The sequence below is a fragment of the Callionymus lyra genome, chromosome 14, assembly GCF_982586985.1.
Source record: "Callionymus lyra chromosome 14, fCalLyr1.hap1.1, whole genome shotgun sequence".
NCBI classification, from domain to species: domain Eukaryota; kingdom Metazoa; phylum Chordata; class Actinopteri; order Syngnathiformes; family Callionymidae; genus Callionymus; species Callionymus lyra.
In genome coordinates this window covers 7,885,316-7,910,557 of record NC_141831.1, presented here as the reverse complement: position 1 = coordinate 7,910,557, position 25,242 = coordinate 7,885,316, and the positions used below count along the sequence as shown (strand labels likewise).

The 25,242-nt window shown below is 36.9% G+C and overlaps 2 protein-coding genes across 4 annotated transcripts; one reads left to right on the top strand and one right to left on the bottom strand.

Moving 5' to 3' along the window:
- Positions 1 to 5,862: 5,862 nt before the first annotated feature.
- Positions 5,863 to 14,515, bottom strand: proser1 (proline and serine rich 1). Of its 3 annotated transcripts, XM_087806785.1 has the most exons (13): positions 13,974 to 14,515; positions 13,831 to 13,896; positions 13,494 to 13,562; positions 13,277 to 13,371; positions 13,098 to 13,191; positions 12,897 to 13,007; positions 12,363 to 12,464; positions 11,494 to 11,572; positions 11,275 to 11,367; positions 8,313 to 9,627; positions 8,040 to 8,111; positions 7,216 to 7,360; positions 5,863 to 7,132 (listed from the first exon to the last, which is right to left on the bottom strand). In XM_087806785.1, the coding sequence occupies exons 1-13, from the start codon at positions 14,016 to 14,018 to the stop codon at positions 7,019 to 7,021; spliced, it is 2,400 nt and encodes a 799-aa protein (XP_087662911.1). In that variant the 5' UTR covers positions 14,019 to 14,515; the 3' UTR covers positions 5,863 to 7,018. The 3 variants fall into 3 exon arrangements, with proteins under 3 accessions (XP_087662911.1, XP_087662915.1, XP_087662912.1); XM_087806789.1 differs by lacking the exon at positions 11,275 to 11,367; XM_087806786.1 differs by lacking the exon at positions 8,040 to 8,111 and having other exon boundaries at positions 5,865 to 7,132.
- Positions 14,516 to 14,693: 178 nt separating this feature from the next.
- Positions 14,694 to 23,389, top strand: vps36 (vacuolar protein sorting 36 homolog). Its single transcript, XM_087806790.1, has 14 exons — positions 14,694 to 14,876; positions 15,003 to 15,071; positions 16,317 to 16,387; positions 17,094 to 17,208; positions 17,372 to 17,461; positions 17,719 to 17,805; positions 18,443 to 18,475; positions 18,549 to 18,626; positions 18,704 to 18,838; positions 18,904 to 18,969; positions 20,379 to 20,443; positions 21,613 to 21,697; positions 21,801 to 21,877; positions 23,078 to 23,389. Exons 1-14 carry the CDS (start codon positions 14,781 to 14,783, stop codon positions 23,166 to 23,168), a joined length of 1,158 nt encoding a protein of 385 aa, XP_087662916.1. The 5' UTR covers positions 14,694 to 14,780; the 3' UTR covers positions 23,169 to 23,389.
- Positions 23,390 to 25,242: the final 1,853 nt, after the last annotated feature.

Genomic DNA, 25,242 nt, shown 5'->3' with positions numbered 1-25,242 from the left:
CTAGCTGCAATACTACCAATACTTCTACTTCTACTACCAATTCTTATACTACTTTACTTCTTATTCTACTTCTACTACTTCTAATTCTACTACTACTTCTACTACTTATTCTAATAGTACTCCCACTACTACTACTACTAATTCTTCTACTTCTAATTCTACAACTACTTCAACTTCTACTACTTATTCTTCTACCACTACTTCTACTTCTACTTTCTGATAATGCTAATGATAATTCTTAAAGTACTTCTACTCTACTACTTCTAATTCTACTACTACTTCTACTACTAATTCTAATACTTCTACTACTTCTTCTACTCCCACTACTAGTACTTCTTCTACTACTACATCTTATTCTTGACTCTCAGTGTTAGTGCTCTGAACAAAACTTTCCTTTCAACGTGTATTTTATCATCCCTGAGATTCATTTAAAACTATAGATTCCATTGTTAGGAATTAAATAACGTGTGTTTCCATGTCATTGTAGATATAATTCATACACTTTCAAGTCTTGAGATTATTGTTTATTTACAAATTAACTCATTTGTTAAACTTGGTTTAAATGATTATTTTTAAATACATATACAGTATATATAAAATAATTTCCTTTATGCTTTATTTTATGTTTTATGTACTTGCTAACTTAGCTAGCTGATAGCATTGCTAGCTGCAATACTACCAATACTTCTACTTCTACTACCAATTCTTATACTACTTTACTTCTTATTCTACTTCTACTACTTCTAATTCTACTACTACTTCTACTACTTATTCTAATACTACTCCCACTACTACTACTACTAATTCTTCTACTTCTAATTCTACAACTACTTCAACTTCTACTACTTATTCTTCTACCCTACTTCTACTTTCTTATAATGCTAATGATAATTCTTAAAGTACTTCTACTCTACTACTTCTAATTCTACTACTACTTCTACTACTAATTCTAATACTTCTACTACTTCTTCTACTCCCACTACTAGTACTTCTTCTACTACTACATCTTATTCTTGACTCTCAGTGTTAGTGCTCTGAACAAAACTTTCCTTTCAACGTGTATTTTATCATCCCTGACATTCATTTAAAACTATAGATTCCATTGTTAGGAATTAAATAATGTGTGTTTCCATGTCATTGCAGATATAATTCATACACTTTTAAGTCTTGAGATTATTGTTTATTTACAAATTAACTAATTGGTTAAACCTGGTTTAAATGATTATTTTTAAATACATATATATCTAAAATAATTTCCTTCATGCTTTACTTTATGTTTTATGTACTTGCTAGCTTAGCTAGCTGATAGCATTGCTAGCTGCAATACTTCTACTTATACTACCAATTCTTATACTACTTTACTTCTTATTCTACTTCTACTACTACTTATTTGAATACTACTCCCACTACTACTACTACTAATTCTTCTACTTCTAATTCTACAACTACTTCAACTTGTACTACTTATTCTTCCACTACTACTTCTACTTCTACTTTCTTATAATTCTAATAATAATTCTTAAACTATTTCTACTCTACTACTTCTAATTCTACTACTAATTCTAATACTTCTACTACTAATCTTACTACTCATTTTACCAATTATACTTCTACTACTACTTCAACTACTTATTCTAATTCTACTCCCACTACTGCTACTACTAATTCTTCTACTTCTGATTCTACAACTACTTCAACTTCTACTACTTATTCTTCTACCACTACTTCTACTTCTGCTTTCTTATAATTCTAATAATAATTCTACTACTACTTCTAATACTTCTACTACTAATTCTACTACTACTTCTACTACTACTTCTAATACTTCTACTACTAATTCTACTACTTCTACTCCTACTACTACTTCTTCTTCACTCTCAGTGTTATTGCTCTGAAAAAACTTTACTTTCAACGTGTATTTTATCATCCTTTGCTATTAATTAAAAACTATAAATTCCATTGTTGGGAATAAAATAACGTGTGTTTCCATGTCATTGTAGATATAATTCATACACTTTTAAGTCTTGAGATTATTGTTTATTTACAAATTAGCACTTAACTAATTGGTAAAACCTGGTTGAAATTATTAATTTAAATGCATATATATTTAAAATAATTTCCTTGATGCTTTACTTTATGTTAATTGGAGTATAATGTGTCATCAAAAATATAAATAGCTGTAAACTGAAGATAGTTTGAAACGGAATGCTGTACTTGCTAGCTTAGCTAGCTGATAGCATTGCTAGCTCCAATTAAATGTTCCCCCAAAAAAGGAAGTGAACGTGACAGTTAAACTTCCTTTTTACAATTTCTATTGGTCCTTAGATCAACCACTGAATCTCAGTAAAAAAAAACAGAGACATTCCCAAGAGAGCGGAGATTAAAAGTAATGATAGTAAACATAAATATTGGAAATAAATAATTGTCAGTTATTGTTTTTAAAATTGTGAAATATTAGAAAATGTAATCCACGATGAAAGAAAAGATAATACAGTAAATAATGTAGTTGATAAAAATTGATGGAACTTTTTCATAATGCAAATTATTATTTTTCTTCTGTTAGCAACAATGAGCTAAAGAGTAACTAGCTCGCAAAAATGTGCAGAACTATCGACTTACATTGTAAATTTGCACAGGATTCTGACCTATTTTAAGGGAAACAGTTGGAAATAAAGTTAGTTATGGTAAAATGTATATAAATACAGCACTTAAATGTACTAGAGAACAGAAAGGTAACTTTTTGAATAGTAGCATGCTATCGCTAGTGTTAGCTTGGGGTAGGTAGCAGAGATTTTTTATTTTAAATACAAATTAATTTTAAATAATTTCTTTGATGCTTTACTTTGTTTATTCATTTTTTATTAGAGTATAATGTGTGATAAAAACTATAAATAGCTGTAAACTGAAGGAAGTTTGAAACTGAATGCTGTACTTGATAGCTTAGCTAGCTGATAGCATTGCTAGCTGCAATTAAATTGTACTATTTTGTTAAATTACAGAGTTTTAAAAGAGACAGACATTTCAACATTCCTAATAAAAATGATAGTAATATTACAGATTTATTTCTGAGGGGATTTCTTTTTGCGTAGTTTAAATAAGATTGAAGAAATGCTAAGTTAAAAAGCTACCAACAGTTGTAATTAAATAAATAAAGTTAGTTATGGTAAAATGTATATAAATACAGCACTTAAATGTACTAGAGAACAGAAAAGTAACTATTTGAATAGTAGCATGCTATCGCTAATGCTAGCTTGGGGTAGGTAGCGTATATTTTTTTTACTATCAAAGTTTCATTAACAATCAAAACATACATACATATACATATATATACATATGTATATACACAGTGTATATATATATATATACTGTATATATATAAAGTGAATATAAAAGGAGCTAACATGTAAAAATAAAGAATAAAATATATATTTTTCAAGAATATAACTTGTATATATTACTATATGAATGTGTACTATGTGAAATACTTTGTTCAGGTCCTCATTTGTGTTCCTGTCGTCACCCTCGTGACGAAGAATGTCAGATAAAAGAGGCTGAAAGTGTCACACAGTGAAAGGAACGGAAACTAATTTTCCGTTGTCGTCTCATGACAAGTTTAAAGCCTCGTGACTGATGGACACATGACTGACGTTTCATCACTTTGTTGCTGATAAACTGACCTGATCTTTCACACATAGTTGTAGTCTTTTACGATCCATGTACCTTTAAGGAGAACAAATGTAGAAATGAATAAAGTTCTACTGTCGATCCAAGACTTACATTTTCTTCTACTACTATTACTACTAATTCTAATACTTCTACTACTAATTATATTACTAATCTTACTACTGATTTTAAAATAATTATACTTATATTACTACTTCTACTACTTATTCTACTCCCACTACTACTACAACTAATCCTACAACTACTTCTACTTGTATTTCTACAACTACTTCTACTATTTATTCTTCTCCCACTACTTATACTTATACTTCCAATTCTTATACTATTTCTACTTCTACTACTTCTAATTCTACTACTACTTCTACTGCTAATTCTACTACTACTTCTACTCCTAATTCTAATACTTCTACTACTAATACTTATACTCCCACTACTACTCCTACTAATTCTACTACTACTTCTACTTCTAATTCTACATCTACTTCAACTTCTACTATTTATTCTTCTCCCACTAATTCTAATCATACTACCAATTCTTATACTACCTCTACTTCTAATTCCACAACTGCTTTAACTTCTACTACTTCTTCTTCTCCCACTACTTCTACTTCTACTACCCATTCTTATACTATTTCTACTTCTACTACTTCTAATTCTACTACTACTTCTACTGCTAATTCTAATACTTCTACTACTAATTCTACTACTAATCTTACTACTGATTTTACTAATTATACTTCTAATACTACTTCTACAACTCATTATACTTATACTCCCACTACTACTACTACTAATTCTACTACTACTTCTACTTCTACAACTACTTCAACTTATACTAATTATTATTCTACTACTACTTCTACTACTAATTCTAATACTTCTACTATTAATTCCACTATTTCTTCTACTCCTACTACTCCTACTTCTTATTCTACTGCTAATTCTAATACTTCTACTACTAATTCTAATACTTCTACTACTAATTCTACTACTAATCTTGCTACTGATTTTACTAATTATACTTCTACTACTTATTATACTTATACTCCCACTACTACTAATTCTACTACTACTTCTACTTCTAATTCTACAACTACTTCAACTTCTACTACTTATTATTCTACTCCTACTTCTACTACTAATTCTAATACTCCCACTACTACTACTACTAATTCTACTACTACTTCTACTTCTAATTCTACAACTACTTCAACTTCTACTACTTATTATTCTACTAATACTTCTACTACTAATTCTAATACTTCTACTATTAATTCTACTATTTATTCTACTTCTACTACTACTACTTCTTCTACTTCTAAATCGTGTTGTGTAAATGATGTCACAACACGATGTGTAGCTTATAATCCATATGTTTGTGTCTCGTCTGAACTATTGCAACAGTTTGTTTTCATGTCTTAACAAGAGAGAAATCCTTCCAGACTGTTGCTCCTAAGCTTTGGATCTCTGTGTTTGATGATCTACTGACTCCTTCAAGAAACATCTGTGTTTGATGATCTACTGACTCCTTCAAGAAACATCTGTGTTTGATGATCTACTGACTCCTTCAAGAAACATCTGTGTTTGATGATCTACTGACTCCTTCAAGAAACATCTGTGTTTGATGATCTACTGACTCCTTCAAGAAACATCTGTGTTTGATGATCTACTGACTCCTTCAAGAAACATCTGTGTTTGATGATCTACTGACTCCTTCAAGAAACATCTGTGTTTGATGATCTACTGACTCCTTCAAGAAACATCTGTGTTTGATGATCTACTGACTCCTTCAAGAAACATCTGTGTTTGATGATCTACTGACTCCTTCAAGAAACATCTGTGTTTGATGATCTACTGACTCCTTCAAGAAACATCTGTGTTTGATGATCTACTGACTCCTTCAAGAAACATCTCTGTGTTTGATGATCTACTGACTCCTTCAAGAAACATCTGTGTTTGATGATCTACTGACTCCTTCAAGAAACATCTCTGTGTTTGATGATCTACTGACTCGTCTCGGTGTTGTCTTGACCTTTTAAGTATATATTTTATTGATTATTGTTTCGATTGTTTAAGCGCTTTGTGACCCTGGTCTAGAAAAGCACTCTATAAATATAGATTACTTCTTTTTTCTTCTTCTTCAACACTTTATTTTAACATTTTCACATCAGTTTTTTCCTTTACGCCACAATTTCAACTGTTTTCACACATTTTTACTTTGAATACTAATTCAAGTATTTCACTTTACAAATTCAGCATTTTCTATTTATAATTAAAATCAAATGTCAGGAAGTAAAAGTATTCATTGACTCGGAGTCGATATAAAGACGAGAGAATTGTCCGTTTTAAGGTCGTGTTTTTATTATCTCGTCTTTCCAGACGTAACATCTTGACACACTGGGCTGAATAAAAAAAAATAAAAAAAAACCACACAATTTGGCATTTTACCCACAAAGAAAAAAAAACCCATTTCAAAGTAAGTGTTCACAGGAGACATCAGTGTTTCAACAATGGGACTGACAAGGTAAAAAAAATAAAATAATAAAAATGCAAAAAGGGATTTATTCAAACACTGTAATGGTAGAAGTGTTTGTTCACATTACGAGTACAGAGCAGACCCTCGACCCTTGACCCCTCGTCATCTTCGACACGTTCTGCTTTCAAAACTTTTGATACATCAACATCGATCATGGACATAATAGGAATAGAGTAGCCGTATAACTTTATCAATGAGCTGACTTATGTGTCCAACTCAAAATCAGAAACGTTCAAATCGCAGCCGCCCTAAAATTGAGGTCAAGCAAAATGAGGTCAAGTAGGGACGATCAACGCAACTCGTGTTACATTGTGTGACTGAGTTCGTCACCACTGTTGTTCAGCTACGCTGTCAAAGCTAATATTTGTGCAGCGCAGCTGAAAATGCGATGAAACCGGAAACCAAAGTAAACAGCAGCGAGTGAGTCGGAGGAACACGCCTCGCTCTCTCTCTCTCAGATCCCTGACAAATGGTGTCAGGAGTAGGATGGCACCCACCCATGGAGTGTGAAGGAGCTGATGGGGAATAAAAACTAAAATCTGGTAACAAGTTCGAGCTCATGACTACATTCTTTATCTGCGTCAGGAAAACACTTTATGATCTCATTTGCTACGATTCTCTAGAATTCATGGTCCGTCTACGTATTGCATCTAAAGTCTACTTTTCTGAAACACTAAAAAAAAAACATGGTTATTCACAAAACTTTTTAAAATCCCAAACACAATTTCCCAGTACAGGTCGTTTTTTTTTTTTTAAGCAAGATGTGCCGCCCCTGAAAATGAATTCACAGCAGGTTTTTCACTGCCAGCCCAGCTGGGGGTGCAGGCCGGGCTGGAGCTGGAAGGGATTCCCGGGACCTCCCGGGTAGTTGGGTTGAGGAGGATAACCCTCTAGACCGGATGACTGATGAGCCTAGGAGGGGAAAGACTTTAAGACTCTACTTCTGTTCTTTGAGATACTGTTTTGTGTGTGTGTGTGTGTGTGTGTGTGGGCACCTGTAGGAGAGCAGACTGCATGCTGGGATTGTGGAGACCCCCGAGGGCACCCGGGGGAGCGGAGGCAGCGAAGCCGGGAACCCCTGGGAAGGACAACAAGCCGGGAAACCCGCCGCCTCCTTGAGCCTGGAGTCCACCGCCCAACCTGACGGGTCATAGCGAAGACAATGCATCAGCGCCACAGTTTTGGATCACCTTGAAAAAAACTCCAAAAAAAAGTCCTGGCAAGGAGCGCCAAGGATTTTATTGAGGCTACCAGAACAAACAAAACCAAGTGGACCTTAAACCGACAAGTTATCCGGTAGGAAAACTGGGCGGGGCTACACTTGCGAAACCTTGCACCTTGTCATCGACTATATGACCCACAATCATAATAATCGGGAATAAAGTGCAAACTTGTAAAGCGGCGGTGAAGTAAAGTGAACTTTGCCCATCGGATGGAAAAATGTTTTCCATTTAGCTCATAAATGACAAAATTCCAGTCTGGAAAGTTTTCAAATGTCCGTAAAAATTAAAGTAAGTAAGTAATTCTTATTTGTATAGCGCTTTTCTAGACCAGGGTCACAAAGCACTTAAACAATCAAAACAATATTCAATAAAGTATATACTTTAAAGGTCAAGATAAAACTGATAACACAACAGGAGTTCCAGAAAATCAAGGAAAAGCCTGAACAAATAGAAACGTCTTAAGATGTTTCTTAAAGGAGTCAGTAGATCCATCAAGAGCAAAGAGAGAGGAAGATGGTTCCAAAGCTTAGGAGCAACAGCCTGGAAGGATTTATCTCCTCTGGTCCTGAACCATAAGTAGATTCTGATCCACAGACCTCAGAGCCTGAGCTGGGGTGTAAGGCTGGATCAGATCACTGATGTAAGGAGGAGCCTGACCATGAATAGATCTGAAAGTAAGAACCAGAATTTTAAAGTTGATCCTAAAAGAAACTGGAAGCCAGTGAAGAGTTTTAAGGATCGGAGAAATGTGAGTTCTTCTACTAGAGCGGCTCAGAATTCTCGCTGCAGAGTTTTGAATCAACTGCAGGCGAGACAGATCCTTCTTATTAAGACATGAAAACAAACTGTTACAAACATGCGAGACTCACCCGGGCTGGAAGTTGGAGCTGAAAGCCGACGCGAATCCTGGTAGGACCGGCGACGCAGACGGTACCCCGGCGGCGGCCGCCGCTGCCGCAGCAGACGGTGTGGCCCCTGGTAGACCCATGAAAGAGGGCAACACTGAGCTACCAGCGCCGTGTCCTCCCGGGACACCCAGTCCTGGGAAGGCTCCCGGGTTCGCGCCAGGCGGAAGGCCTGGGAATAAAGAGGGGGCAGAGTTGATGCCTAGACCGTAGTGGGAGGCCGGGGATGGGGCCGCGCTGTGCACGAGACCGGGGTAGATGCTGGTGGACGGGTGGTTGGGGTGATGGCTGTTGGGGGGTACAGACGACGACATGGACGAGGGGGTGAGAGATGAGGCAAACGGAGAGTGGCCGGGGTAATGAGCGGGTCGCGGGCTGGAGGAGAGAGCCTGGAGGCCGGGGAGCGGCATCGGACTAGGAAGAGAGACTTGAGGAGAACCCGGAGGGTGTGAGAGACCCAGAGAGCGGGCCAGAGCCGCCTGCGCGTGGTTGGAACCCGGAACCACCAACGGGCTGAGAGTCGGAGTCCCGGAGCGAGAGGTTCCTTTGAAGGCGGAGTGAACCGGGCTGCTGTTCCCGCTGCTGCCGCCCCCCGGGTGTCGGGAAAGCACCGCCCGCTGATGTTCCGCTTGAAGCATTCCAGCCGGGACCATGTTGCCCTGAGCGTACGCAGAGTGGACCGGGGAGGGTTTGGGTCCAGGGGCGGAGGAGTTGGGATTCACCGGTGCGGAAGATCCTGGGGTGTGAGATGGAGTCCCGGACGGGGTGTAGCTGCGGATGACGGAACTAGAGAGGTTACCTGCTTGCGTGGGGAGACCGTGGAAGGTGGGTCCGACCTGGTGGTCTGCAGACTGGGCGTAAACCTTTTGGGAGTTCATCGACAGGGTCTCGGATCTGGAGGAGGCGGGCGTGCTCGATCGGGACACGGCGTGAAAGGGCGACGGGGAGAAGCCTCCGCTGCCGGGACCGGGGGTCCCGCAAGGAGTTCCGGAGGGGGTGTGGGCTTTGATGACGGACGAGGGCGACGGCGTGACTCTGCCGCCGGGGGTCTGGGGGCCGGCTTTGATGACGGACGGAGACGGAGCGGGAGAAGGAGAAGAGGCCTTGGGGTTGTGCGAGGGCACCATGCCGGGGAAAACTGGGGTGATGGGGGTGGCGGGCTGAGCCGGGGAACTCTGCGCCGGGACCGGGGTGGAGGGAGTCGATCCATGAGGGATAAGCAGGGGTCCACTTTTGACTCCGGGCGTCGTTATCAGAGGGTTTCCTGGTTTGCTGTAGCCTGACGATGGAAGTTGATGGTAGTTAGAAAAGAAGACAATATTTTGAAGAGCAGTCCTTCAATCACTTCAGAGAAAATGAAGGAGGAATAAGCAGGAGAAGCAACGACTTCTCTACATGCATCAAAACTATTTCAGCATTGTGGAAATTTTTAATGTAGGCGGGGGGGGGGGGGAACTTTCCAAGACCTCAAAGCAGCGCAGAACAACGGTTGGCTGCCACATTCATCGCAAACAGGAAGAGGGTTTTGGAAATAAAATATATGATGAGAATGAGTCAAAAGTATTGACAAAAAAATGATAATTCACATTTCATTAAAATGTCATTCTTTTGAAATAAACTGAAAATAAAATCAAAATTACAGTCTTATTTTGGTGTTTCAATTAATGAGGTGTATTTTAAAGGCCTAGAGGAAACCAGAAACATAAAAAACACATCACTAAAATAAAGTTATTGTATTGGTTTGATTGTACGCTGTGTTGTACACAAGCTCAAGGAAATTAATCCTTATTTGATTTATATTTTGTCGTTTAATGATTTATGGATTGTTTGTATGGTTTCACTGTGAATTTGGCCCCTTTTTTTGTCAATTTTAAGAGTTGTTTAGTTGTAGAAATCTGTTCCATCTTTAAGGATATAATTTTTAAGTTTTATAATCGGTCACGTCAGATGTGATGATCTTTAATCATCTGACATTGAACAAAGTTCAATCTCTTGCTTGGCACTAATTGAAATGATCGAATGAAGGGCAGAAGAATATCATCTCACAAAGTTTTAAGATCCCTGTTTAGAGTCGACTGGAGAGCTGGAACGTGAGCCACACGACTTAAGAACACGTTTTTAAACTTGACAAAAATGATGCAAAAATACATTTTTTACAAATAAGATGCATGGTCGCATGGTTGTATACGGCACGGCTGGGGGTCTTGAGGGGATGTGTGGTGAATGAGGTCTGAATAATAACATGTTGTTGAGGATAATAAAGAAAACCCCTTGAGATTAAATACATTTACACTTGTGAAAACCTCCTGCTGGTTATGTGTGAACGTCTCTCACTTTCACCCAAAGTGACAAATGTGTAGTTTCATGCATGACAAGAATTTGATGGATATTTTGAAGTATTTAAGCAACAGAACGATGTAAAATGAAATTCATGTATTAAGTACAGATTTCAATGCGTTTCTCAAAAAAAAAAAAACGCATTTTGTGCTGAGATGAATCTAAAGAACCTGTGTGTGGTGATGGATGTAAAAAAAAAAGACTAGAAAGGAAAGTCCAGAAAAAAACGTAAGATCTAGTTGGGAATCACAAAGCCATCCTCACACAGCTCTACACTGACTGACCAAAACACAAACACCAGGACAGTGTTATGTGGGCGGTAAAAGATTACCATCAGTTCCGGGAATGAGCTCTGCTGCAGCAACCTTATTGGGGATTTAAAAAAAAAAAAAAGTTCTTTATCTGGTGGTAAGAACCATTAGTCGAGTGTTTGTTGGTCACTCAGTGCACTCTTGAGACGTTAGAAGCACATTCACTTGCTCAGAGAAGCGCAGGTAAGCAGCATGCCAGAGATGGCGGCAGCGAGCTATGACGAGTGTATCTGCTGCACACACACACAGGCACACACCAGTTGTTTTTTTTTCTTTACCTGCTACTTTGTGGGCAGAGCTGTACGGGGGAGGGGGCGCACTGGCCGTAAAAACCCCTCCCAGAGACACAAGCCCAGCGTTGTTGTACGCACCTGAGTGGCAGTCGCAAACGTCAACAGATTCCACACTAAAAGTCCTAACGTTGCCTCTACCGGCTGTCGTCTATTTAAAGTTATAAAACTTTATCGACTTCGGGCGTGGACGGGGCCGATTCTTACTTGGTGCGATGGTCGCGTGAGGTCGACACGGAGGTATCGGGTATGGCACTGGTCGATGAGGGTTATAGGTCGAGGGGAACTGAAACAAAATGAGACACAAACCCACGTTTAACTCTTTAATGTCAAGAGCCAAAAAGAAATATTTGACATTTGTTGACATTCACTGAAAATATAACTTTGTAGGTGTGGATAAAACTGCCAATTTAATATGATGCAAAGGTGTAAATATACAATCACATTTGAAAATATTGTATTAGTTTTTACTGAAACACTTGAGATTAAATCTTGTTCACCATGACCACACCTGTTCTGCTGTGATTGGTCAAGTATCGAGGTTTGTCACCTCGCCTGAAACTCGATCCACCTTCAAGGGACTCGTTGTATAAACAAAGTGGGGCATGATTACAGCTGGCTGAAGGCGGAGTGAAGCCATTAGTAGGTCATAATGGGCTCCGACCAAGAAGAAGACTTCAATATTTGGAACATGTGAGCAAGTCTGGAAATTTGGGTTTTATAAAAAGTAGAATTTTGTTTTGTGGGAGAAGCTGTGGTTCCAAAAAACTTATGGAAATTACAATTGTTTTCCATTATTACTAGAACTATTCTATATTCTTACAGGTTGCCATTCAATTCAGGAGATGAATATTTGGCTAACTTTAACAACATCATTTTAGGTCACTGAGTAACTTTACTTCAAGGACAATTATTTGTCCTTCATGACTTAACATTATCACAGCTGATAAGATTATGACCTCACACAAGGAGGTGATCATTTAAGCCATTTTTATTTCTTTCAGCAATAAGGCACGAGGCACCTCTGCTCTTGTATTTATACACATTATAATTGCACATGACTGGCAGGTACTCACAGGTTTGAATGGTCCTAGTATCCTGGATGCGATCCCCTTTCCCTCCATGCTGTTCGAGTTGTCCTCTTTCTTTTCTGCCTCTTTCTTTACAGGAGGAATTCCCTGAAAAATATATTTTTTTATTTTCACTTTGAGTGACATGGATCAGGGACATTTGAAAAGCATTGTGTAGCAAAAGTAAGTCTGTACTCGATTCTGAATCCTCAAACTCGAGAAGCAAAAGATTGAGATCAAGTGTTTCAAAGTCAACGACAACTTAGCTGTTTGGCTAAATTACACTATTTTTTTATGATCTCAAGTTGATAAAAACTATAGCTTATTTAATACCCTACATATCTTCCTCTTTCAGTTCACTCTTCCCCCTCTCTCACCACTTCTTTCTTTACTAAACAGACCCAAAACTCTCCTTCCGTTTTCCCTCTTTTAACTTAGCCTAACCGCACTGTCTACCACCTGGGAAAAACATTCAGATATGAGTATTTCAGTTTGAACGTTGGACAGTTGCACACATATACCGAGATTTTATATACGTACCGGAAATGAACCAGTGACAAGACTGGGTCTGCCTTTAGGGTAGGGGTTTCCTGGTATGATACCACAAGAGGAAATCATAGCAACAGGAGCCTTGCAGCCAACTTTGCACACCTGAGGACAATATATATGTTAAATATTGGGGCGTTATTGTTAATAACAACCAATTACACTGAAAATGTATTCCACCAACGTTGTACCCACTTGTTCTAGTATCCTACGTGCCCGTTTCTTCTCTGACAAGTGTATACGAAACATGTCCTCCACGGGTCGGTAGTTTTGAGCGTCTGATATATTTCTGTTGTGAATTAGGGAAGTGTTAATGACACATTAAGGTAGAATTGCAAGAGCGATATCAATTTGATGATTAGAACGATACTTACAGAGCGATCAGCTCTAAGACAACAAGTCTATCCTTTGAGAAGGTGAAGCAATTGAGAATATTGGCCACTTTGGTTGTAGGGATTGCAACCATTTTCTGAAAGAGAAATAAGTCTTAGACGTATCACTTGAAGAGAACATAAGTCTTAAAGAACATTTTTCATATTCACAAAACATTATTTCATATATAAAATGCATGTTTAACTGCATGCTACTCACATGCTGAAGAGCTTTCACTGCTTTGATCTGAGGTTCTGCCCATGAAAAATACTTCAGTAGCTCCATCACCTGCAGACAGATAAAGATAAGAACACTTAATGCCAGGCTATAATACATCAGTCACCATGCATTCAATAACGATAGAGCTATTACCATGATCACAAAAAATATCCTTATGATTTCCATATAACATCTACTGTCCAAATGAACAAGACCTCATGACACGCCTGGGTCCCCCCTAGTCTTCAAACATCCATCCCCAGACAAATATCAGATTCTTCTCGGAACTGTTCACCTGTTTTAAAATTAAAAATAAAAATCTAAAGCTGATGTTTACCTGCTCGCTGGAGAAATATCCATGCACCTGTTCGATGGCTTTGATCCTCTGATCTGTCAAAACACACTAGAAAAAACAACAATAGTAGAACATGAGTTAGTGATTCATTCATAAAAAATATGTACATAATTAACATGTTGTACCTTTTTGATTTCGTCCAGGACGATATCGAATGATTTCTTATCCATGTTGAAGACTTGTTTGAAAAGGTGAACTGCCAAGCGAAGAGTTTTTAATAATACTTGTTTTAACTAAACCCTCGATCCCGGTTTGAGGTTATTACGCTATAATGTCACTTTGTTACAATTCATTTTTCGATAACAAAAGCAAGAACAATCTATCTAAACGTAGAATCCGACGCGTTCAAACCCCACATGGTGCTCGAAGTAGGATAACCCCGTAAACAATGAATTGGGAACCAGTAGAGCTATTATGTCTCTGCACTGCTCGACTCCACCGTTAACCCTTTGCGACGGTAAAACACTTGCACAGAGCATCGAAGCGCAGTCGAAAGCGACGTCCGGAGTAATTCATAAAAGCATAGTAGCGACGGTGAGGTAGAAAGTCATTTTGAAATCATTACAAAAATGTCAGCGACAAAAAAAAAAACACCAAGCTATGATAGCTTAGCATTCTTGCTAGCTTCCTTGACAGCTGGCGCTGGTAACGTCAACATCCGAGGACCCCAGAAACAACGACACCAAATTAAACTAGAATTAATTTTAAAATAATATTTTTTAATTCATATGAATCCCTTTTATATGTTCTTAACAATTTCCTGTTTTTCCAGTTAATATATATGTTTTATTTAATCATTATGCCATTGTTTGTGAACAGGCGGTCGCCGGGGCACCTCTAGACACAGCGCATAGGAAGTAAACATGAAATAAGTTGCTAGTGTGGAACAACAGGGATATAACACCTATTTAATCCCTTTTTTTGTTACCAAAATGGATCGTTTTTCGTGGTCGAACGGTCTTTTGGAAATGAATGAAACACTTGTGATCCAACAAAGAGGTGTCAAGTTATACGACGGCGACGACAAGGTTCGTTTTTAGCTCAGTGAAGTGAAAATGTCGCCATACTTGAGGGGCTACAAACTAGCTTATCTTAACAAAAATAACTTTCTTTTTTTTATTTGCTGTTTATAATGTGTTGTCTTGTGTTTTCAGGCTAAGCTGGATGTAGGTGTCGCCTTGCTGAGCACCCACCGGCTGATCTGGAGGGACAGCAAAAACCATGTAAGTTGGACGATTTAAATATAAATATTATACAAAACAGAGCAGAGATGCCAAGTATCACGAAATAGCAAGATTTGACTTTTATTATGTGACCTTTGGACTGATGTCCTCACTTCCATTCCATCCATAGCATCTTAAACCTGTCATCCATGACAATGTCATATGACTAAAATGGCTCAAATATGATGATTTATTTATTAATGTTTCCAAAATTCTTCTTTGAATTGTTAGGATATTATGTAGGATAGTAGTTCATATGCTCTCAAAGAGATCTGAGGCCGTCGTGATTGTAACTTGGTATAATAATGTATTAAACGTTTCAAAAACATGCCATTATTGACAACGACATATGACAAAAAATCAGGATTTAATTTAAAATCTACAACAAATGTTATGATATTTTCTGGTATAGTAGTCTTGATCTTCTACAGGAGATCTAGGGCAGTCATTGTGTTCATTCAACGTGTGATATTTATTGATTTTATAGCATCGTAATCCCGTAAGTATATGTGGAAAAACCTAAAATATTTAATTATACATTTCTCTAAAATACTACATTTAAATGTTATGATATTTTGTGGGATGGTAGCAGTCTACATCTTCAGAAAATTATCCGAGGCAGTCAATGATTGTAACTCTAGTATTGATTTATATTAAATTTTATATGATCTTAAAACAAAATCTAAATCTAATCCTATTTGTTTGAAATAATCAATAGATCAGAATGACAAACAGTTCCAAGTGTGTATATTCTTTTTTAATTTGAAAGCCAGAAATGTATTTCTGACTTCTGACTGATGTTTGGGGAATTCATCATAGAGTTGAGCAAGAACACTTCAGATTAAAATGCTGCTCATTTGACAAGAGAAACCCAAACAACTGATAAGCAGCACAATGGAGGCGCTGTTGTGTCTAAATGTTGAGTTTCGATGACCTGATCACACACAGTTGTCTAGAGTTTTGTGTGGGTGTGTGTAGTGGTGCTTTAATAAAAAGATAGAGAAATCTAAAGCCACTTTTTGTTCCTTCTGATTGTTACATTTTTACATGGTGTCTTGTGCGGTTGGCTGGATTCAGGCAACGAGGGCCAAAGTTCATAATCATGAAAATATTAAATAAGGGCATGAATACATACATTTAAGGGAGACAAGTCAAGAATGTCAAGTGTGGTGTGAGAGTGGCTCAAAAAAGGTGCGACTCTTTTAATTTTAATTATTTATATATTTTTCCCGATCTTCATTCCAGGAGTGCTGCATGGCCATGCCTCTGTCCCAGATCCTCTTCTTTGAAGAGCAGGCTGCCGGAATTGGAAAAAGGTTAGTTTCCACTACGGATAAACAATTATTGAAAAAAATATCATTGCGAGATATTGCGATTGCAATTATTTTTTCAATGTCCTCTTTTTTATGCATTGTTTAATCCAATACAATTAATGATTTACTTTACATTAAAATGTATTTCTTAAGATAAGGTTATTAAGTAATTTTTATGATAAAGGCAAATTAAGCATACCTTAAAATAAAGGGAGAAGGTTTATTTATTTACTCTAATTACACTCATAAACAAACATAACATATTTACTGGTAATACTAAAAAGTACTTTAAAAGTGTGATGTAAACATTTTTATTCATGAGTCAATAATAAATCATACAAACTTCAGTGCAGAGTAAAGAAAAGTGAAAGCTGTTGTCAGTCATTCTTCTTTTTTTTACTGCATATTTTTGCAGTTCATCGAAAATTAAATGATAATTAAATAAAATCGCAATCTGCGATATATTAACCGCATTTTTGAATATAGCGATTAAATCGCAAATGCGATTAATCCTTCAGCCCTAGTTTCAACACCTGTTTGTGTAACAAATTGTTAAGTTTCACACCGTTATCGTCGCATATGTTACGTTCTAATCTTAGTTTTTGGAGTGAATCGTAATCGTACTTCTCTTAAATATTCATGACATTTCAAATTAATTAACACTAAATATTTTGATGTATTAATTAATCATTGTTTTCTTTTATCGCAGTGCAAAAATAGTCATCCATCTGCACCCATCATCCGCCGACAAGGAGCCCGGTCCGTACCAGCAGAGCAAATACTCCTTTATTAAACTTTCCTTCAAAGAACACGGGCAGATCGAGGTAATTATTTCATTTTGATGAAAAATACAATTGAATTTTAAAATGCTGTGTAATTATAATTTTAATAAAAAGTCTTGAATCTTGGAAATGAAAATTATATAATGATGAAAACTCCCCTTCCCCACTATTATAAATAACAATATTGTTTATTTTTCTTTTATAGTTCCACAGGAGACTAACGGAGGAGATGACCCAGAAGAGATGGGAGATTACTGCGGTTGAACAGTCTCTTCCTGCAGGCACTAGCTCTCAGGTCGGCTTAAGTCTATTACATTATCATTAAATGTGAGGTTTTTAATCCAAGTTCGATGCTCTTTTAGATTCAAGACTTTTAAATCCAGGTCCCAAAGAGGCGGTCTGTTCTTCATTGTTACCACTAGATGGCAGTATTAGTATGTTACCTTTGACTGAATACAGATTTTAATATGATTGTACTGTGTGAATTTCAACTCGAAAATCTTTATTAAAGGTATTTATAGATTTTACGTTTATCTTCCTTTTCTTCAACAGTCAGGAAAGTCCATAGCCGTGGGAATAGTTGGCATCGAGAGGAAGATCGAAGCAAGGCGGAAGGAGACGGACAAAAACATTTCCGAGGTAATGGCAAAGAGACGGCGATCTACTTATCGCCGTGGCGACAAATGACCAGAGTATCACTAAAGTAAAAGAGGCTCAATAATGCGTTAGTGTCTTCTCGTTTGGACTATTGTAACAGTTTATTTTGGTGTCTAAACAAGAAGGATTTGTCTCGCTTAGAGTTCATACAAAACTCTGCAGCAGGAATTCTGACCCGCTCTAGTAGAAGAACTCACATTTCTACGATTCCTTAAAACTCTTCACTGGCTGCCAGTTTCTTTCAGGATCAATTTTAAAATTCTGGTTCTTACTTTCGGATCTATTCATGGTCAGACCTTCCATCATGTGATCTGATCCAGACTTACACCCCAGCTCGGGCTCTGAGGTCTGTGGATCAGAATCTACTGATGGTTCCTGAACTTCAGGACCAGAGGAAAGAAATCCTTCCAGGCTGTTGCTCCTAAGCTTTGGAACCATCTCTGTGTTTGATGATCTACTGACTCCTTCAAGAAACATCTTAAGACACTTTTATTTGTTCTGGCTTTTCCCTGACTTTCTGGAACTCCCTGTCATCAAGACTCGTTATTAGACCCTCTGTCATTAGAAATATACCATAAATATATGTCAATAATCTTCATTTTTTTCTCAATTTTCTCAGGCGTTTGATGATCTCAATAACCTCTTGGAGAAGGTAAGAGACGCGTCACCCGTACGTTTAGCATGTTCAGCTAAGATGTTGACGGATGCTAATGGTTCTCGAACAGGCCAGAGAAATGGTGGAGCTGTCCAAGTCCATCGCCAACAAGATCAAAGACAAACACGGGGAAATCAGCGAGGATGAGGTGAGACCGGATTAACTCGACGTGAGAAGAGAAAATGCACATAAGTTTAAAAATCCCCGACGATGTTCTGGTCCCAGACGATCCGGTTCAAGTCGTACCTGCTCAGCATGGGCATCGCCAACCCGGTCACCAGGGAGACGCACGGGTCGGGAACACATTATCACCTGCAGCTCGCTAAGCAGCTGGGAACGATGCTCCAGGCTCCTCTGGAGGTGTGTGTCGAGTCGTAAATGTTGTTATTCAAGGAAGTAATACAACACATCTGACTCTTTTATAGGAGCGGGGGGGCATGATGTCGCTCACGGAGGTTTACTGTCTCGTCAATCGAGCGCGAGGAATGGAGGTAATCAGTTTTGAGTTTTATTTAAGCCATTTTTTGTCTTTTGACTTTTTTTGTGATAGAGTAGAATCTTTTTCTTGTCAAAGTACAACATTGTTGGTGCTGTACGATCTGTATTTTGTCTCCACAAACTTTTCTTTTTCATTATAGCTCTTTAATGGTTTATATTTCAAAGTGTTTATTAGATAATATATATTTATATATATATTATTTTATTTACAATTTACATGCAAATATTCACATGGTTTGTTCAGTTCTTTTGTTCAGTTCTAGTTTTGCAATTCAATTTCTGGCCGCTAGATGGCATTAGTTATTACTTTAGGTGCGGCGGGAGTAAGAGACAAGACTGAGGATGAGAGGATACAGTCGGCTCCGGCGATTTTTAAAGCAGATGTTTGGACATGTTTTGGTTTGAAAACAAATGAAAGCAGTTACGACTTCGTCAAGAGTCATGTTGTCTGTAAATACTACAACACCAGAGTCAAGTACTGGACAATACTACGAATATATCCTTGTTACTACAGTATCACAATATATTGTATCGTTGACCCTGTATTGTGATATGTATTCTATCACCAGATTCTTTACAGTACACATCCCTACTATTACAAATATTGACACTCTTTAAACATCACTCAAGTGATGCATCACAGCGGCAAATCCTTTAAGAGATCCATGGATCCAGATGGTAATCCAGAATTTGAACCAAAAGTTACATTTTCTTTAATTATTTCCAAAACGTATAAAATTTGTTTTTAAGTGTTTTTTCTACAATAAGATGGTTTTATTTATTAATTTTTTTACTCATTTCAACAAGTTATTCTTCAGTAAATATGACTGAAAAAACATTTTGACGTATTAAGAGTAAAGTACTCGACGATACTACAAATATTTTTTTAGCAATGTACTATTTATCGCAATGTACCGCATCGTTACCCCTGTATCACGGGACATATCGTATTGCCAGATCTAGCCAATACATACCTCTACAATACATGTATACGAAATGTGAAAATAGGTAATAATTAGATGAATACACACAAAAATGTAACAATTGATGGATAAATTAATAAAAAATTAAATAAAATCTGAAAATAAACGACCTATACAACAGTTATTTTAGTAAAAATAACTCAATAAAAATGTTGATACTTATGATCAGTACAGTTAATTAATTAAAAGTGCAAATGTTTCAACATAATTATACAAAAAAAAAGAAGAAAATTTGTCTCATCGGTTTTAATGAAGTCGGATCTTTACATGTGTCCTTTCCTCCGAAAATACAGATTAAGAAGTAAAAACATCAACACCTGTTGCAGCTTTAAATATTGAGTCTCGTATCTGAGAATCTGAATGTGTGTATTTTAAATTTTATAAAACTATTTTTCCATTTTCCTCCCTCCTTCTTTCAGCTTCTATCTCCGGAGGATTTGTTAAACGCCTGCAAGATGTTTGAGTCGCTGAAGCTTCCATTGAGGTGATTATGAGATGTTTACCTCGTCTGTGTATAACACGATCAGCCACACTTCAGTGTATTTGTGTGGAAAGAAAAGGATCAGGCGTGTGTTTATGAGAGAATATAAGACCAAGGTTGGCGCCTCACTCGCAGAAGAATCAGCCAGGCTTTTCCTGCCCGGCTTCCTGTTGTTGGAAGTGTTGTCCACGTCCTGTTGGGGGGGCTGTGACGAGAAATGTCTTTGTTGTTCCATCTTCCTGGTGGTTGTAGGAAGAAAAATGATTGACTGGTGTTTCATGATGTATTTAATCGTCAAGAACCTTCAGGTCTAAACACATTTTCTCACCTTCCCTTCTTTTAAATCAATCTTTATTCATTTACTTTACTGTAATCAAACAATTTTCAACTGTAATCAAAATATTTTCAACTATAATCGAACTATTTTCAACTATAATCCAACAATTTTCAACTATAATCAAACAATTTTCAACTGTAATCAAAATATTTTCAACTATAATCGAACTATTTTCAACTATAATCCAACAATTTTCAACTATAATCCAACAATTTTCAACTATAATCAAACAATTTTCAACTGTAATCAAACAATTTTCAACTGTAATCCAACAATTTTAAACTATAATCAAACAATTTTAAACTATAATCAAACTATTTTCAACTATAATCGAACTATTTTCAACTATAATCCAACAATTTTCAACTGTAATCAAACTATTTTCAACTGTAATCAAACTATTTTCAACTGTAATCAAACTATTTTCAACTGTAATCCAACAATTTTCAACTATAATCAAACAATTTTCAACTATAATCAAACAATTTTCAACTATAATCCAACAATTTTCAACTAAAATCAAACAATTTCCAACAATAATCAAACAATTTCCAACAATAATCAAACAATTTTCAACTATAATCAAACAATTTTCAACTAAAATCAAACAATTTTCAACTATAATCCAACAATTTTCAACTATAATCAAACAATTATTAACTATAATCAAACAATTTCTAACAATAATCAAACAATTTCCAACTATAATCAAACAATTTCCAACTATAATCAAACAATTTCTAACAATAATCAAACAATTTTCCACTATAATATATTGTATAAAGAAAAATGATCGACTGATGAACTCTCTGCTCTCTTGTATCTGTGTGTCTAGGCTGCGAGTGTTTGACAGCGGCGTGATGGTGGTCCAGCTGCAGTCGCACAGCGAGGAGGAAATGATCGCCTCAGCTCTGGACAATGTAGGTTCAGAACCCGATACGACCGACGCCGCTTCCTCCTCGCACATCCTCTTCGTTTCGTGTCCTTTCATTGAAACCAACGCTTGACTTTGTCGCCCTGCAGGTGCAAGAGAAAGGATCTTTAACTGCAGAGGAGTTTGCAAAACTCTTGGGCCTCTCAGTTCTTCTGTCTAAAGAACGGTAAGAAACTGCTGCTGATCCTTCTTGTCAAGGTCACATGCAGGTCATCAAACGTATCCCGCCTCGACCTCTCATGTCTGTTTTGAATAACGTGTGTCTTTAAGTAGTGGCGTACTTCCAGTGGTCACTATACACTCGATACACTTCTTCAGTTCACGTCAAAGATAAACATCAGAGTTTAAATCCTTCAGCTCATTACTTTCAGCTGCTTACGCTCATCAAGTAGTTAAACTATTACAGGAACAAGAGGTTAAGTGTTGGAGGGAAACAACGAGTCAGTCTTCGAATACACGACTGTTAGGATATAACATGGTAGTGATTAAAATACACAACTGTTAGAATAAAGCATGGTAGTAATTAAAATACACGAAAAGAGGTTTTGTGATGTATTTAATCGTCAAAATCCACATTTTCTCACTTAACTTCCTTTAAATCAATCTTTATTCATTTACTTTACTTTACTCAAACAATTTTCTAATATAATCAAACAATTTTCTAATATAATCAAACAATTTCCAACTTAAATCAAACAATTTTAAACTAAAATCAAACAATTTTCAACTATTATCCTACAATTTTTAACTAAAATCAAACTATTTTCAACTATAATCAAACAATTTTCAACTATAATCAAACAATTTTCAACTATAATCAAACAATTTGAAACTATTATCCAACAATTTTCAACTATAATCAAACTATTTTCAACTATAATCAAACAATTTTCAACTAAAATCAAACTATTTTCAACTATTATCCTACAATTTTCAACTATAATCAAACTATTTTCAACTATAATCAAACTATTTTCAACTATAATCAAACAATTTGAAACTATTATCCAACAGTTTTAAACTATTATCCAACAATTTTAAACTATAATCCAACTATTTTAAACTATAATCTAACAATTTTCAACTATTATCCAACAATTTTAAACTATAATACAACAATTTTCAACTATAATCTAACAATTTTTAACTATAATCCAACTATTTTCAACTGTAAACAAACTATTTTCAACTATAATCTAACAATTTTTAACTATAATCCAACTATTTTCAACTGTAATCAAACTATTTTCAACTGTAATCAAACTATTTTCAACTATAATCAAACCATTTTCCAAGGTTATTAAATATCTATTGGGTGAAAAAAGATATTTAAACCATAATCATGATCCTGGTTCTTCTCTCCCAGGTTGCTGCTGGCGGAGAAGATCGGTCACCTGTGCCGGGATGACTCCGTTGAGGGTCTGAGGTTCTACCCAAATCTGTTCCAGTCCTCGTAGCTCACTTCAGACAAACACAATGAAGCCTCGAAACTCTACTCATGTTCATCTGATACACGTCAAACATACCAGCGACTGTATTAATTAAGCACCGGAGCTTCTTAAGATAACTGTCAATCATGCTCCTTTTAAAAACCCTCACTAATCATGTGATACTGCAAACATTGTCAAATCAAGGATCTGCTTTGTGTACTTTGTAATAAATGGATTTGGGATCATCATCACCTGGGTCTTGAGGGATTTCATTGTTGCTTTAGCTGCGGAGGACGAAAAGGACTGATGCCATCTAGCGGCCGTAAGTTTAATTACAACATGAACATGAACTAACACTGTGAATATTTGCATGTACTATCTATTTAACTGTAAAATTGTAAATATATCGATGTATCGGTATTTTCTCACATCCCCTAAGATTTTGCATCATATATTGACCAATATCAGATAGATTTTTGATGATGATGTTTGCTGATGGAATGGTGATACTACGACAGTCACTGTTTACACTTGTTGACTTTTATATATGTATGTATATATATATATATATATATCAAAATATAGATGGATGGATGGATGGATGGATGGGTAGGTGGATGGATGGATGGATGGATGGATGGGTAGATGGATGGGTAGGTGGGTAGATGGATGGATAGATGGATGGGTAGGTGGATGGATGGATGGATTAATAGATAGATGGATAGATCAGTAGGTGGGTAAGTAGATGGATGGGAAGGTGGATGGTTAGATGGATGAATAGATGGGTAGGTGGATGGATGGATGATAGGTGGGTAAGTGGATGGATGGGAAGGTGGATGGATAGATGGATGAATAGATGGGAAGGTGGATGGATGGAAAGATGGGTAGGTAGATGATAGATAGATGGGTAGGTGGATGGATGGATGGGTAGGTGGATGGATAGATAGATGGGTAGGTAGATGGATAGATGGATGGATGGGTAGGTGGATGGATAGATAGATGATAGATGGGTAGGTGGATGGGTAGGTGGAAAGATGGATGGGTAGATGGATGATGGATGGATGGATAGATAGGTAGGTGGGTGGATGGATGGATGAATAGGTGGATAGGTGGATGTATGGATGGATAGTTGGGTAGGTGGATGGATGGTTGGATGGATGGATGGATGGATGGATGGATGGATGGATGGATGGATGGATGGATGGATGGATGGATGGATGGATGGATGGATGGATGGATGGATGGATGGATGGATGGATAGATGGGAGGTGGATGGATGGATGATAGATGGGAGGTGGATGGATGGATGGATATATGAATGGATAGGTGGATGGATGGATTGATAGTTGAAGAGATGGATGGATAGAATGAATAGATGTCAGACTAGTTTCTTATTGATCCAGGTGTCAAAAGCCAGTTGTGTGATAAACATTTTCTATATCCATGTTGTTTTTCAACCTTCTATCTTCTTCTGCGCTTCAGTATTCGTTGAGATCACGACTGCAGTGATTCAAGTCAAGAAAAGCTTCCTGTTTTGCTACAGACGCTCCCGTGATTGAATTACTCTGCATGTGCTTCCCTTATCGATGGATGTTCCGCTCGTAATCACCAGGTATTCCTGCATCATCGCGACATTTCCACGACACAAAATACCTCTTGTTCTCGCATGTTTTTACTAATGTTCCCTAATTGAGAGTTTAATGACTGAAGGTTTCCTGTTGGTTTATGGTTCTTGGGATTTATCACGGTTAGAAGCTGCTTGTGTAGCAGAGTCACTGTTGCTCTCTGTTCCCTCGTTCAAGTCATGAGTTTGTTTTACTGATTATGATCCTGGTATCAGTCTCTCATTTAAACAGCAACTCCATTTTGTTTTAAAGGCATCACAGTAACAATATATAATAATAATATATAATACTTCCTGCTTATATATTATTCTAGATAGATTTATATAGTTTATTTAGATAGATGGATCGATGGATGGATAGATAGATGCATGATGTATGTTTTGCATACATGTATAGTTGAAAAATAAAATAAGTTGATAGATAGATGGATGGATGGATAGATGCAAGATGTATGTCTTGCATACACATATGTTTGA